Here is a 15,791-nt window from a genome sequence, read left to right on the forward strand (position 1 = left end):
TATGTAAGCAAATTTGTAGCAAACTATGAGAAATTGTCACGCTTTCTCATTGGCCCCTCTTATTTGATACTTTTCCATGCACAAAGCTATCCACAAAGAGAGTGATTTGAAAGACAATCTAACAAGGCTAGTTTAGAAAGAGCTGTTCCATTCAGAAGTGGCAGCTTGGAAGAAATCACAGAGAAGCTGGCACATAGATGTTTCTGAGCAGTCTGATAATACATGTCTTTATAGTAATTCTAGTTCCTTGAGTAGCAGACTGTCCCTAAGTAGGATGAAGATTTTACTTAGTCATTCTAAGTTGCTTGTATCAATGTCTCATCTCAATTTCTAGACAAATTTGAAGATAATTTACGATGCAAGTACTTTTGGAGACCAAAAGGAGTAGAACTGTCATTTGGTATTCAGCACTATGCTGGAAAGGTAAGGCCATCTGATTTTTATTAAGTTCAAATAACAGTGGAATTGTATTATTTGTTTTATCCAAAGTTTTTGCTTTATGATTTTTTTCTTCAATTTAAGATGAAAAATGATAAAGTTTACAGAAACTAGAATCTACAGTAGAAGTTACAAGTGTAGTAGTTCATTTTAGAGCCTGTCCTTAAGGTTTTCTCACCAATTGTGCAGACAGTAGCCACCTTTTTATTCAGAAAGAAATCTGGCACCAGAAACACCACTACTACAATAATTTCAAAGGAACAACTCACTGGAGCCAGAAAAAAGCTGTGTGATTATTAACATCATGTGAATCCCACAGTAGTTCTGAGGGTGAGTGTATGCAAGTACACAGATAAAATGCAATGTAAAACAGCATCAGCAAGAGAAGTTAAAATCCTATAGAGAGTACTGGAAGGACTGGAGCAAGGTTGCACAGGTTCTGGTACTCCATAGCATTTAAATTCTTTTGTTCTCAGCACTTCATGTATTATTTTATATGGGGTATGATGGTCCAGTGTCACATTACATGATCTTTGCTTGTGATTTGTTTATAAAGAAAATGAAAATGGAATAGCCATGTTTTATGTAGTTATCAATGAAGTCTCATCTCTGGCTCATTAGAAGACTCCCAAGATTTAAGAAATGTACTAATAAATTCTCAAGCTTCCTGGACACTTAAGAATAACTGTAAAATTTCACACAAGTTTAGTAAATTCTATGTACCCAAATGACCAAGTCATAAAACCACTATGGGCCAGTTCTCTAATGCAGAAGAACATTCAGTTCCTTTGTAAGCTAAGGTACTCCAAACAAATTAGGCTAGAGAGGAGTATTGCTACTGATAATAAAACAAATCTCAAAAATTACTGTAATAAAAAAAAAAAAAAAAGTGAAGCAAAATTAACTTATTCTTTCATGAATACAAATAACCAGGCATTGCATTATAATAAAAACCACTAAAACAATTGAAATAGATTAATGTTTTAAGTTCTTACTGTCATTTTGAAACAGAAAGAAGGCCATTTTAATGTAACTAATGTACCTAGATCTGCAGCTTAGTCCTATTCCTCCAACAGGTCTAGTTATAGATCACAACTTTGGTGCAGACAACAAATAGATTATGACCACCTGAGAACCATTTCTTACTTCACACATAAACTATCAACTTAAACTTTAATGAGGTATCTCTGTTATATTGCATCATACATTTCACAGTTTGATATGATAAAGCATAATACAAAATGATCTAAGCCATTTAACCCAATTTGCTGTGCAGTGACATGCTTTGAATGTAGGTGCTCTTTATGGGCAATTCACATTCTGAAGACATGGCAGTCATGTATGCCTTTAATTCCTTTGCAGATAATTTATTGGCTTGTCAGAACCAAACTAACTGATTTATTTGGTTGTCTTAATCATTCACATTTTAAAGAATGTAGCAGTTTCTGGGTAACCCTTTTTGACAGCTTTTCTGGTTGTGTTTCCCATGGTAGGTATTGTATGATGCCTGTGCATTCCTTGAGAAGAACAGAGACACTCTTCCTGCTGACGTAGTGGTGGTATTGAGAACCTCAGAGAACAAACTTCTTCAGCAGCTGTTCTCTAGCCCATTAACAAAAACAGGTATTTTCTGCACAGTTTTTTCAAGACTGCAACCTCTTCAGCTACCTACTTTTCTAAAACTCTAGTTTCTAGAAAAATTTCTTTTATTCTTGTGATCTCTCACTCTAGAGAAAGGGTGATTAGCTGATGTGTAGGGGAAGGAAGAGCCCATTCTCAGAGCAGGATGAGGATATGAGAGTTTCTTGGTTCTCAGTCCTCACTAAGATCAGTTCTCAGATGATAGATTAATTACCATGTTTTACAGTTAGTAAAGCACATAATGTGCATAAAGGTATTTTGAAGCATCTCATTAGATGCATTGATGCAATGCATAAGGTTTCTTACAAATTATAAAAATCACTGACATCTAGAATTATCTAGAATTAATTCATTCAGTTAATTTAAAGCTTGCTGACACTGACTTACATGAAGTTGCACAGATCTCTAGCTAAATAAAACAGCAAGATGAAGTTTTATTACTGCATGGATCAAGGCCAGAATACCAGTAATCTATACATTTCTGCAGTGTAAGTACAAATGAGCCAATGGAACTACTCATCTCTCCATACTTCCTGCATTTTAAAAGTGTCTTTCATTTGGGTATGAAGAGTTGGATTGTATTAGACTGGAGAATTATTGTGATCTGATGACAGATGCAAATGAGGTTGTCATATTGTTTGGTAGAATTAAATATACATTCATTAGGTGGTGCTGTGTAGGCCTGGTGTGTGTGTGCTGTAGATGTAATTCTGTCAGCTCTGTCTGGGATTTCTGTAACCTCAGGAGCCCTCTGAGGGAGCTCATGATAACTTCTGGTGATGCCTCTAACCTTTCTTGACATCTCTATGTAATAAAAGAACATCTGGAGTAAAATGTGTATCAGAGCCTTCTTTGCACAAGCAAAACTTATAGCAAAATATCTGTTTATATTCTATACAGGATGGACTCTTGTTACAGTGTCTCTGTTCTTTCCTGTCATTAGGAGGCTCTGGGTTACCCTCTTTCAAATCATGGTTTTAGCAGGCCCTGAGAGGTGAGGATCTAATGATGAATCTGCTTCTTTCAGCTGTGATAAGCTTAAATGAAGAAGGGATATAGGTTAAGGATTGGTTTGTGCCCAAATGAGGAGCAAAGAATCTATGTGTCTACTTCTGACATTTGAGTCCATGTTAAACTGATCAAAGAGATTCTTTTGTTCAAGCTAGATGGATCAAGCAAAGCAAGAAAGCAAGCTCACATCTGGGCAAATGTACCTCCACACAACTTTTTACTAGGTATTTAATACCTCTGAGTTATAGTCAGAATGAAGCAGATGGGGTGTTTTGTGCCATTTATCAGTCCCAATAACTGTAAATATACTTGTGATTTTATTGCTATTTTTTAAAAAAATGAAAATGTTGCATTCACACAAACTCATCTTCCTCTCTCTTTTTAGAGATATTTTCAGTAGCAGCAGCACTGAACTTGGGTATTTTCCCCAAGATGCATAAAAGGTTCACTACGAAGATATTTCTCATTTCAGTAATGCATAGTTACCATGTTCTTGTATTTCTGCTTTTTTTGTTTGACTCTTACATTTCTTCCTTATATCCTATTTACAGAAATTGTGTGCTTTCTGCCTCCTGTTAATAGAACATTTACCTTTCCATGAAGAGCACACAGCAAGCTGAGCACTGTCTGAATTTCTGTCAAGTTAGTACAGGACATCCTGTTAAAAAAATTATGCTCCTGTGCATGGTGTTACAAAAATAGCTTAAAACTCTTATGTCATTTTTATTTTTCAAAAGTCTGTAATTTTGCTCTATTTTTTCCAGCTGTCTAATATAATTGGCACTCACATCCTGTGTTGGGGCCTCTGTGTTCTAAAAGCAGATTGATGCCAGGTTTAGTTTTATCAGCTTGCAAGATAAATGAAAGGTTTGGCTGAGAACAGAAGGTATCACTGTCAATGCTGCTTCATCTCTGCTCAGTGAAGAAAGATAATGCTGAGCTCTTAACTTTCTCCAAAGAGGCTTTTGTAAACAAAAGTGACTTTGTAAATGTCCCATCATACTCTGTCATTGCCTCTTGGCCTCCTTCCTTCCACTCAACATGTGCTGCATTCCTAAAGCCAACCAGAAAAAAAAAGATCCATGATCTTGATACAATTTTCTCCATTTTCTGTAATGACTGCCTGATGCAAAAGTTAATAATTTACATGGAAGCCATATTGCATCTCTCCAGGTACCCCTGACTTGAAATGAGCCTTCTGCCAGTATCTCTGCTGTTTTGTTTGAAGATGAGTGACAGCACGTTCTCACATCTGCTTGCAACTAGCTCTGGAATTTGCAGCGTACGTGGTTTTTGCCAAGCAGAAATCTCTGATATGCGTAATAGTCACTAGGTGGTGCCATCCCAGAAGCAAGAGGGAATTTGAGGCTGGAAACATGGGTCTGACAGTTACTGAAAAAGTAGTTCTTAAATACCAGAAAGAACAAAAAGATGCTTTTCCCACCCAGAGAAGATCCCCTGTTTGAAGTATATTTATATGGCTGTCATGTCTTCTGCTGTCAAAAACTGAGCAGCAGCAAGAAAATAAATATTAAAAAGACTAAACTCTTTTACTAATTTAAGATCATGTTAATCCCTGTAATTTATCAAATATACTTATCCCCTTGTAACAAATACTTCCATTTCACAGCAGCAGACCGTGTAGTTAAAAGCAACAGAAATTAACAGCAGAACATTAAATATACATTTTTAATAATAATTTACAGTTCAGAGAGTGAGCAATTACTGGTATGAGACACTGGAACTTAAACATTCAGCTACTACTTTTGTAGTGTGTACAGCATGTTTTGTCATGTTTCAGGGGAAATTTAGGCATGTTCAGCACGTTTTGGAATCTGCACTTTCTGGAGCCCTTTAACCTCAAAGCTGAGTGTTGTTTAACCTCCCAGTTCTCCCAATTGCTTCTGTATTTGTCACTTTTTTTCTGGAGACTCAGCTTTTTGTGCTGAGAATTCTGCATAATCTGAAACCCAGAATTTACTCTAAATACAAGAGAGAAGTAGAGCATTTTAAAAAAATGCCACGACTCCTAATAAATATGCATGTGCCCATTCAGGTATAATAGATACCTGTTTGTCTCTAGTTCTGGTTTATTGCTATTGCGGCTACAACATCAAAGAGAAAAGAAATCATATTATCTAGAAAAGAGAGTCCCCTTGTAAGAGAAGAGGGCTTTAACTGGAAAATTAAGGAGAGCCTTGGTACACTCCCTAGTGTTATCAGTGAAAAGTCAGACCTTTTGACTTATTGTCCTGATATTCAAGAATTTTTGCAGCATCACCTTTAAGTGGTGGTAACCTAAGACAGCTTGGGCAAAGCACCACTGGGGTTTTGAGACTGAAGCTCCTTCTTCCACTCTTTCTTGCCTTATGTTCCTCCAATCGAACAAAAAACCAACCCTCAGACCAACAGCTAATGGACCACGTGCTGAGAGAGGATGTGAGGAACATATTCCAGGCTTTCTTTATTCACATTAAAGAACATAAGAACTAGGGCCTTTTGCAAAATCATTTTAAAGAACTGCTTATCACTCCTTGATGACAAGAGTACTATCTCAATATTCATTTGTCTGTAACTTTGATAGCAGCTGATTCTTCACAAGGAGTGAGAAACTGAGGGAAACAGATGGATTTTCTTGCATTTCAGTGCCGTGAAGAGACACTACCAGTCACAGAGGGAAATCTTGGCCAGTTGAAATCATAGGTGCTTTGTCATTGTTTTCATTGGAATCAGGATTTGACCTGGGTAGTTGTCACAGTGCACTCCTCTTGAGTACAAGCCCTTCCTCTAGTGATAAGCAGTGATAAGGTGATAAGATAGTGATAAGGTCTCTTGGGTTTAGGCACTGAAATTTAGCATGTTTCCTCTTGGGTTTAGTGGATTTTTTCTCTTAATTCCACACATTGCAGCAGAGGCAAGGACTCAAATACATCTCAATTTTACTTACTTATCCTACAATGAAATCATTTTATAGTGGTGCTTTCGTGTTAGTATTTTCACATATAAGAGATAACTGTAGGTACTTGGTCAAATGAATTGGAAACCAAACCATTGGAATTATAATTTCTCTACTTAAAGATGGATTAGAATTTCTATTTTGTAAGAATTTGGGTCAAGTTAATGGAAGCTACCTATTTTCACTTGGGACACAGAGGCTTTCCTACTTGTAGCTGGTCCATATGTTAAAAGCATATAAAAGTTAAGTGTTCTTGCTTTGCTGTCAGTGTGTTGTGTGCAAAGAGAGGCTTTAAACCACAGCTGTGCAACATAACAATTATGAACTTTACTGGGTTGCAGATGTGGGACATTGGTAAGCTAAATTAAATGTAGCTTAACTGAGTTAGAGAGGTAGAGCATTGGATTATTTTTTATTTAGTTTTTCAGTTGAGCATTTTACAGTTCAGTATTCCTTTTCCTTCATATCCTGAGATTTTGTGACATTGGAAAAATGCTGTACACAAATAATCACAAGACTTGCCAGCAGTAGGATCCAAAACATGCCCTAAAATAGCCCTAAAAATGGAACTCTTCTAGAAACAGAACCATCTATCAGATGAAAGTTAAGGTCTAAGTCCTGCTAAAGCTTTATACAAGTCATAACATTTATTTACTGTGGAGGATAGCTCTCTATAAATAAAGAGTGTCAGCGAATCTTTGGAATTCAGCATGGCAGTAAGCACAGCAGCTGAGAAGGGTCACGTTAGATTTATCACATTTATGTTTGCTAAAGGGTGTTGCCTGGGCAGAAGTCCACCAGTATTAATATTCAACTTCACAGATTGCATTATACTGAAAACTGGAAAAGGGCATAGATTTTTGGTTTGGTTTTTTTTTCTGCCTCCAATAGCTTGCAAATTGAACCTTAAAGAAAGTACAACTAAGCAAGATTAAGAACAGATCTTGATGAGCTTACTGATTTGATTTGTAATAGGCCATTTTCTGTAGAACAAATCTTGGGAATATTTTTTCTTTACCTTCAGAAGAGTGGAGATAACTTTCCAGTTTTCATGTTTCTAACTTTGCAATTCTATAATGAATATTACCTTGCAGTAGTGAATAACAGTTAATCTTAACACTTCATTTACCAGTTAAATTTAAAATATTTTGATACTGAGGAAGCAAAAGATGCATTACACAGAAGATGTTACAGGTTTTATTATTAACTAGTAGAATGTGGAATCTCACTGTCCAGCATTTACAGAATTAATTAGAGAAAGGTTCAGAGATCATTATACAGTGGTTGTTTTAATGAGTAGTTTACAGGCACTGTGTGCTGTAAGGTCAAACTGTCAGATGCTCATTGGAAGCATTGGATGTCATTGGAAGCATTCGGTAGCTCTCAAAATCAAACCCTAAAAGAGTAATTACTTTAAATTTGCTAGTGAGTCTGTAGAGCAGATAGATTTGTTGAATATTTGGATAAACTTATTGGTTTGAATTGCCATAATGTTTTTTTGATGTGTCCTTTACAAAGAATGTACATCCCCCTCTTTTTAAGCTAAGTGAATTAGGGCTTAATGTATCTAAAAGATTAATATAATTGGTGGAAAACCCTCTGTATCTGTGCTGGATTTTGTGTATTTGTTTGAGTATTTCATGCTATGAGTTTGCTGTCTTACTATGACTTTTACTTTTATCCATTTTCTTAATTCTGCAGCCTACAACAAACTGTAAAGGCCAGTTCCTATTAAACCAGCATTATCTTTTCTCTTGTTATTTAACTTACTTATTGCAGGCTGACTTGGCATGACCTAGGTGAGCTTGTAACTGACCTGCCCAGACAGCAGGCCACAGTATGTCAAAGACAGCAAATGCATTTGTGGGTGTTTGTATGAATAAGTATTTGTTTCATTAGGTAGGTAGATCCAAATCTAAATGGCAATAATATTTTTAATTACCACAAAAATAACTGATTTCATGCTATCTGTGATAATCTATGGAACTGTGAGATCCAGAGGAACAGACTTCAAGTTGAGAAATCTTTGAGACTTCATTAAATTAGTAGTCACCAATATTAATGCCTAGATTTAAAAAACTGGGAGGCCTGGCACTTTCACAAAGTTATGTAACCATATTTCATCATAAATTAAGTCTTTTAAAAGACAACCTTTCTCTTGAAGTGTCAAAACCTGTTTTTGACACTGTTTTTATCCTGTCTAGCTTAGGTTCTTAACCACTGAGGAGACTAATAGTGAAGTCAGAGAAAATGTTGCTTCATTTTATTCAATGTGCTTTCAGTGACATCTTTATCCCTGAATTTTTACCACTAAATTAATCAGGAATTTTCGCTGGCTTTAGGAAGATTTTGGTCAGACTGTGTATGTATGGAGCAGCTTTAGCAGCAGGTCCTTAGTGATGGAATTTATACTATAAATGTTTTAGACATTGTGTGGAGAGGGGGCATAGTCTGTAAATATAATCAGTCAGCTGGAAATCATAGTTCTTGACTTCTAGATTTCCTGTTTATTTACTGTTCTTGTAGAAAATAATTTTGCCCTCAGGTTAAACAGAGTACTGTGAAGCTTAATTAGTGTTTAAGCACAGTCCCAAGATCTTTAGAGACAAGAAGCTGAAGTGTGAGCCACCAGATTGCTTACTGTTGGTTCATGTTGGCAGGAAACATAGATAAAGCACTGAGATAGCTACCATGTCCTTCAACATACTTCTGGAAGACAAAATGAACTTGTCATCTGTCTTGAACAGAGGTAATGAGAATAAAGAGTTTTGGGTAGTCCTGAAATATAATGGAAAATTCCTCAACAATTAAGTCCTCACAGAAAATACCTATCTGTAGTTTTCTTCTCATTTCAGTTATAGGTATGGTAGAGAAACCAAAGTAATCTGCTTGTGCAACAGAAAACCTCATGTTGATGGTGGGGTACTTTGCTGATGACACAGACTGCAGCATTTTGTACTGTCTGTTCTTCCCCAGAGAGTTCAGGATTTATTGCCCTGAGATGATAACACACAACTGTAGTACACTACCAAAGTTACAGGTGGAATTTCCTTAGGACCATATCTGAAAGAAATGGCTGGTGTCTTCTGACAATGTATAAATAATAAATGCTGAGTCACATAGCTCTGTAATGCAGAAGATGGGAGACTGACCAGATCAGGCTGTGGTCAGGCCATCAGTCAATCTCCAGCCAGTTAGTTGTGTCTCCATCTAAGGCTACTGACCTGACTGAAGAAAAGGCTGGGCATCAAGCAGTAGAAAACTTCAGCACTGTTGTCCTGGTTTGGGCCAGGATAAAGGTGATTTTCGCTCTAACTTCTAACTGCTTTTTCCAAACAATTTTTCTTTTTCTTTTCTTTCCTTTTTTTCCTTTTTTTTTTTCTTTTTTTTCTTTTTTTTTTCTTTTTTTTTTTTTTTTTAATTTTTGCCTAGATACAGCCTCAGATGGTAAAATCCCAGTTATACTAACATTAGTGATGGGTTTGGACACAGGTTCCCAGCCTCTGCTCATCTGACTGTGGCCACATGAAGTTTGTCCTGCAGGCAACCCACTCTCCCTTGGACACCCTCTTTTCCAGAACCATGTGACCCCCACTTGTCCTGTGCCTGGGAACCTGTCCTTCAGGCTATAGCACATTTGCTTTGCTTGCTGTCTGTGAGTTTGGTCATGCCATGGGACTATGACATTCTGAGAATCCTGTAAGCTTTGCTTGTGTATCCTACAACCACATGCACCAGGGATATTTCAGGCAATGTCTGGATTTCAGTGAACACACTCCCTGATCCAATTCAGGTGGAAAATTGGGCATGTTGATTAAAGTGGGTCTTAATACTTAAGCCTGTGGTTTAAAAACATCTTGGACACTACCGTTAATTAATTTTATACCATAATCTGCTCTTATTTACCTTCCTTACCTTTCTTACCTTATTTACCTTTCTTCTCTCATGATCTCTCATGAGAGATCATGTTTCCATATCTTGGAATATATATAGGCAGTTTGACTTTCATTTTGTCTCAGCTGCTGTCAGCATCTTTCTTCACTTGCAAGAAGTCTTCTAACCTACTGTGTTAAAACTGTGTTTAAACATAGTGGTGGTGATGCTGACAAGTGAAGTTTTGTTTGCTGTGTTTGCTGGTGTGTGCCTTGCTAATGTGGGAAGTGACCACTGAAATGTCTGCAATGCACACAGCAGAAAGTGTAGCAGCACTGCAGTTACACTCGGTCTAGCAATGTAAAGCTTGTAGGTATCTGTAAATAAATTGTGTCTACTAATAAAACGAAAACCTTTAGTCTAACTAAGAATCAGGATCAGGATTTGTCAGTTTACTATGGCATGGGTTTTTTATGTCAAATAATCTGGGTCAAGAAGTTCATCTTTACTCCTGACACAGTTACTCATAATTAAATTATTCCTAGGCAAAACTCATAATTAATAAATTTTTATGGTTATCAGATTCTGTTTTGTAATATGGATCTGATTTTGGAAATACTGTTTCTCATTTTTTATTTACTTATTTTGAACAGAAAGTAAAGATATTCTCTGTCCAGATTAAGCTGCAGTGGAAATTTGTCTAAATTAATAGTTGTATTCTACAGACAATATTTTTATAAATATCTTCTTGTATAATATGTTTAGTATGGGAGAAAATTTCATTATTAGCTTTTTATTGAATGAGGTTAGCTTAAGCTACTTCACTGACAAAAAAATAGCGAGTCGGTGACCAGATTCAAATTAGTACCTAATAAAAAAGTGCATATATTCATTTATAATAGAGCTAAGAAAAGCTTAGTCTTACATTAGGAGATGAAATTGCATTATGAAGATAAGCAGTCGACTTCTTTAGAATAGATAAAATGTACTGAGAGGAAAGACAGAGAAGTATCTGTGTATGTCAGAGACATTGTCTGACTGTACCTATTCTGGAGTGCAAGTGCTTAGCTGTGATTAGAAGTAGTGTCAATGAAATATGAATACATTGTAGCACTTCTGACCATATTGTATCTACATGGTGCTTCAAGTAGCCCCTCTTTATCTGGACCAGAAGCATGAAAGAAATTAATAAAATGCATGAGGATAAGGAAAGAGCTTTACTGTTCCCTCTATATAATAGTAATGTCCCTGGTACATCTTGTACAGTGAGGTGATACTGCCTTTAGGTTCTTTCTCTGAAAGTCATTTGCACTTCTCAGACTCAACGTTGTATCCAAGCTTAATGTAATTGTTACCTGGTACACTTTTACTTTAGGAGGAGTGATTTATTGGCGACACAACCAAAATGAGGTAATAAATACAGTGCTAATATTTCCAATATTTGTTTGATACTACTAATAGAAGCTGTCGCCTAAGAGTAATGAAGCACTGACAAACTGTAAGTAACATGAGAACATCCAGCCAGAGAATGTGCTTTTCCTAATCACTATGGAAAGTCAACACCTGGACAAATCATTAATTTGGCCAGATCACACAGTGAGTAAATGCCAGGGGTGCAACTGAGATGACAGCAATGCTGACCAGTCCTTTCTGACATCTGAGGAGCTCATCCAAAGTTCAACCTGAAAAAAAATTAACCCGTTTCTTTTTTCTGTGCTATGTAAATACTTGAAATACTTTTTAAACTTCTCCTTCTTGGCTTTGTATAATAGAAGAGATACCATGCTTTGATAGTATGGCCTTTCCAGCCTAGCTGAAATGAGGCATCAGTGAAGAATATGTTTGCAGAGATGTGAGATCTATGCAGCTTCAAGAGGAAGCGAGTTTTGCTGAGCATTAGCACAGTGACCTTAACCAGGAAGTGCATAGATTTTTGTGCTGCTACTTCCCTTTCTGTTGGAAGCTCTCAGAGCATTTCACAAACTTTAATGACTGAAGCTTCTCAAAGCATTAATGACATTCCTGACTTTATTAAGCAGAGGGAAAAAAGAGAAACACTGGGGCTAAATTCCTCACTGATACATGTGAATCCCAGAATTAGTCTCTGATCTGGTAGACACATAGGCAGGAGCCCTAATTTTTCAGTTGAGCAGTCCATTGAACTGAAACCAAAATGCTTGTGAATAAAATTAAACATGTACATGTTTAAAAGAGTAATTTTAAGCATTAACTTCTCTCCCCTGCTTCATGATTGCCTTTTCAAAAGAAAAAAAAATTTTAAAAAATTGTTTAATTGGTCTATTTTATGGATATAGATTTAATATAGGTAGTATTTTATATAAGTCTATATGTATGCCACTTATATTTTCTCTGAAGTATTGTAGTAGGTGTGAAGCTAAACTTCAGAAAAGCACAGTGCAGTCTTCTAGCCTTTAACAAGTTTAACCTTTCAAGGAACCCCTGGCAGTTTTAACTGGCTATTTTATTATCTAAAAATGTTTGTTCTTCAAATATTGATGTTCTTCACAAAGTGGCATAACATTTAATTATTTTTGGTGAGTAAAGTAATAAATGACCTTGTAAATGAAAATCAAATGCAGGGACAGGTACCCAGTCTTTACTTACTATAAACACTATGCTAACTCAGGGTGAAACATTTCTTACTATGTAGACTAATATTCAAACCACATTTGTTCTGCTTCTTAGTTTTAATTGGTCAGACATGTTAAAGATAGTTATTTTTCTGAACATAAACTGCTTGAGATGACTAATTTGTGAACTTTTATCAAAGCATCGTTTTGTGTTTGATCTGAAAAGAAAATCCTAATAATATTTTTTCTGTGGATTTAATCTTATGCTACAATTCTGTAGATAGTAGTTACCTAGAATTCACTTGGCACATGAAATCAGCACTGGTAAGAAACTATTCCTAGAAGGAAGTAATGAACAAAACCACAATATGTAAAGCTTTTTTTAAGGAGGAATTAAATGCTTTGGGGTTGGGTTGTTTTTGTTGTTGTTGGGTTTTGTGACGTCATTAAGGGGTTTTGATTAATAAAGAGATTTGTTTATTTATTGTCTTTGTTTGCCAGATCAAAGAAATTACATTTAGTTTTAGTTTTGCATGAGGAACTAAGGTTGAGCTCAGGGATATTAATTACAAAACCTAGAAACCTAATGTCAGCAGTGAGTCTGGTGAACCTTGAGCAGCTAAGAATTCTGACTTTTACTACATTGTTAGAGTTTTGTAAGTTGTTATAAAATGAAACAAAATATTAGTCATGTTAAACAATTAAATTTTTTCTTCTCTCAGCTCCCTTCTTTTATTCCATGTTGTGTCTTAGGTTTTCTAGTGCAAAGTTTTCAAGCTTTGGATTTGCTAATCTGATACCTAGCCAAAAATCAACCTTTCCAGGTAGTCTACATTAGCTCAAAAACGGCAAAAAGAGTAATGTGTAACATACAAAAATATCAAAATTACAGCTAAGAGGAAAATACATTCACCAACTACTCGCTCATTAAAATCCTCATTTTTCATGTTCAAGAGATATGTTTACATACCATATGTACTTTATTTGTATGTAGATACACATAATTTTCATAACAGTTGCAGTTCTCATTAACCTACACAGTACAGCCTAAAGCATTTTCCAAAAGGTGGACATAACTTGTGTTCTGCACCGTGATTTAGACTGTCAGGTAGCATACACTGCTAAATCTGGAAATGACATGACAGTTTTGCAGCGTTGCATCAAGCACATTGCCAGCAGCTTAGAAGAATAATACTTTGTAAATTAATACAGAATGTTTGATTTGCCTCTGAGAATGTCATTGATGTGTTTGAGTGCTGGCCCCCGGACTGTTTTCAGGGAACTGGTATTTTTATTGTTCAGACTAAAGTAAGAGCACAAGTTTCTTTCAGCATTATGTGGACACTGGGTTTGCTCTGCTCCCTGGTGGAGTGATTACCAGCCATTAAGTGTTCTTGGTTTTTGTTTTTCTCATCCTGCCTCCTTACCAGTTAGTTGTAGTTTAGCAAAACTCTGAAGACTGTGGAGTTACTGGCTTTCTTAAAGCAAACAGCTAAACACTGGAGTTGATGCAAACAAGGCACTTAGCATCTGAAAGAAGTGTTAACACTTTATTTACATTTAAATTAAAATGGACACTTATTTATGTGTTCTCGTTCTGAAAGGTGTGTGGTACATCTGCAGAGGCCTATTGTTTATTCATGCTGTAAATCCTTTGAAATGTGTTAAAATGCTTCCCACTCATTATAAAAATCCTGCCACCCATGGATTAGGGCTTTGATGTCACCAATCCTGCTTCAAAGGGTTCTTTCAATGCTATTAATCACAGTTTAGCCTCTGAAGATATAGCCAGAGAAAACATTTGGACATCTTGTGCTAGACTTGCTAAAACTTTGAAATACACAGAGTGTCTTGCATATGCACAGTCCCCTATCACTTCCTCTCTTCTCTTCTCTGAGCCTTTATTTTGAAAAGCTATTTTGTGATGACTTGGGCTTTCTAGAAGTTCAGAGGAAAAAGTTTAGGACGCGTCATACTGTACATTTAAAAAAATAGGCACTCATTTTCCAGTTTTCACCACAGTATATTTTTGCCTAAGGAACTGAGTCAGTCTTTAAAATTCCCAAGGGACAATAAGATTGGGGATTAAGTAGCCCAATAAGTCAAAAGGTCAGAAAAAAAGATACCGTTTTATCATTTTCTCATCTCCTTCATTAGTTTGTAAGCTTAAGATGCTGTCTAAACACTTGAGGATCCACACGATTTCGTAGAAACATTGTTTCTGCTGTCTTTTTCTCTTCTAAATCTCTCAATGAGTCACAGAGAAATTGATGGCTAGTGATTGAGCTGTATGCCTTTGTGCTGTCATTGTTTTCATCAGCTCAGTAGCTAAGGTCAGTGACATACCACCTTATCACTGACTTTTTCCTCTCTTTTAAATCAACACTGCACTCTGTCATGCCCGTGTTGAATGCTCTGCAGGCACAATTGGTAATGAGTGGGGTGTGGAAGAAGTGTGGTGGTGCCTGCTATTTTTAGTACTATTGTACGAGCTGATTTTCCGCCATATAAATTTTCCCCTGCTAAGCTTCTTGAACAGTTTTGCAATCTGTATTTCTTTCTTCCTGTGCAGGTAACTTGGCACAGACCAGAGCCAGAGTGACAGCAGCATCTAGGTCTTTGCCTCCACAGCTTAATGCTGGGCGTATCAAGGTTAGTAGCCATTCCCTTTGAAGGCAGGCAATTGTTCATAAGATACTACAGTAAGACTGTGGACTGGGTGATTAGTTGAAATAGGTCTCTGGTAATGTTCTTAACAAATGAGAGTCTGCCTTAATGCCAGAAAACATGCACCTCACCTGGAAGAACTGTTTCCAGTTTTAGCTAGGACCCTGTTGTGGAATCCAGTGATACATCAGTTTACTACTGGTTAATCTTTAAACCTTTAGAGTGAAATCTCAGCTACATTGATAGTGACAGCCATATTCATAGAATCATAGAATCATAGAATTGGCTGGGTTGGAAGGGACCTCAGAGATCATCGAGTCCAACCCTTGAACCACCGTTGCGGTTGCTAGACCATGGCACTGTTTCAATGGGGTCAAGTTTTTCTTCTGCCAATTTTTGCCTAGAAAGAGATTTAATTGGGCAAAATTAATACTGTGTGTTTAGCAGAATGAAAGGCAAAATAAAAAATTATCTATACCTTTTTTATTCAACTTGCAAGTGAAAATCCAGGGGACATTTGGACTGATGGATGACCAGAAAAGAGCAACTCAGCAAAACTACTGTGTTTTAAAAAGAATAATTGGAGAATAATTTGAGATATATAATTGGGATAA

At 36.4% G+C, this 15,791-nt stretch overlaps 1 protein-coding gene across 1 annotated transcript in view; it reads left to right on the plus strand.

The window, feature by feature from the left end:
- MYO3B (myosin IIIB) overlaps positions 1-15,791 on the plus strand; it is a 183,681-nt gene that overhangs the window by 97,233 nt on the left and 70,657 nt on the right. Inside the window, exons 22-24 of the mRNA XM_030454152.1 lie at positions 335-423; positions 1,932-2,061; positions 15,083-15,162. Coding sequence (XP_030310012.1) covers positions 335-423; positions 1,932-2,061; positions 15,083-15,162 — 299 coding nt within the window. The remainder of the gene's footprint in view (positions 1-334; positions 424-1,931; positions 2,062-15,082; positions 15,163-15,791) is intronic.

The sequence above is a fragment of the Calypte anna genome, chromosome 7 (assembly GCF_003957555.1).
Source record: "Calypte anna isolate BGI_N300 chromosome 7, bCalAnn1_v1.p, whole genome shotgun sequence".
NCBI lineage: Eukaryota > Metazoa > Chordata > Aves > Apodiformes > Trochilidae > Calypte > Calypte anna.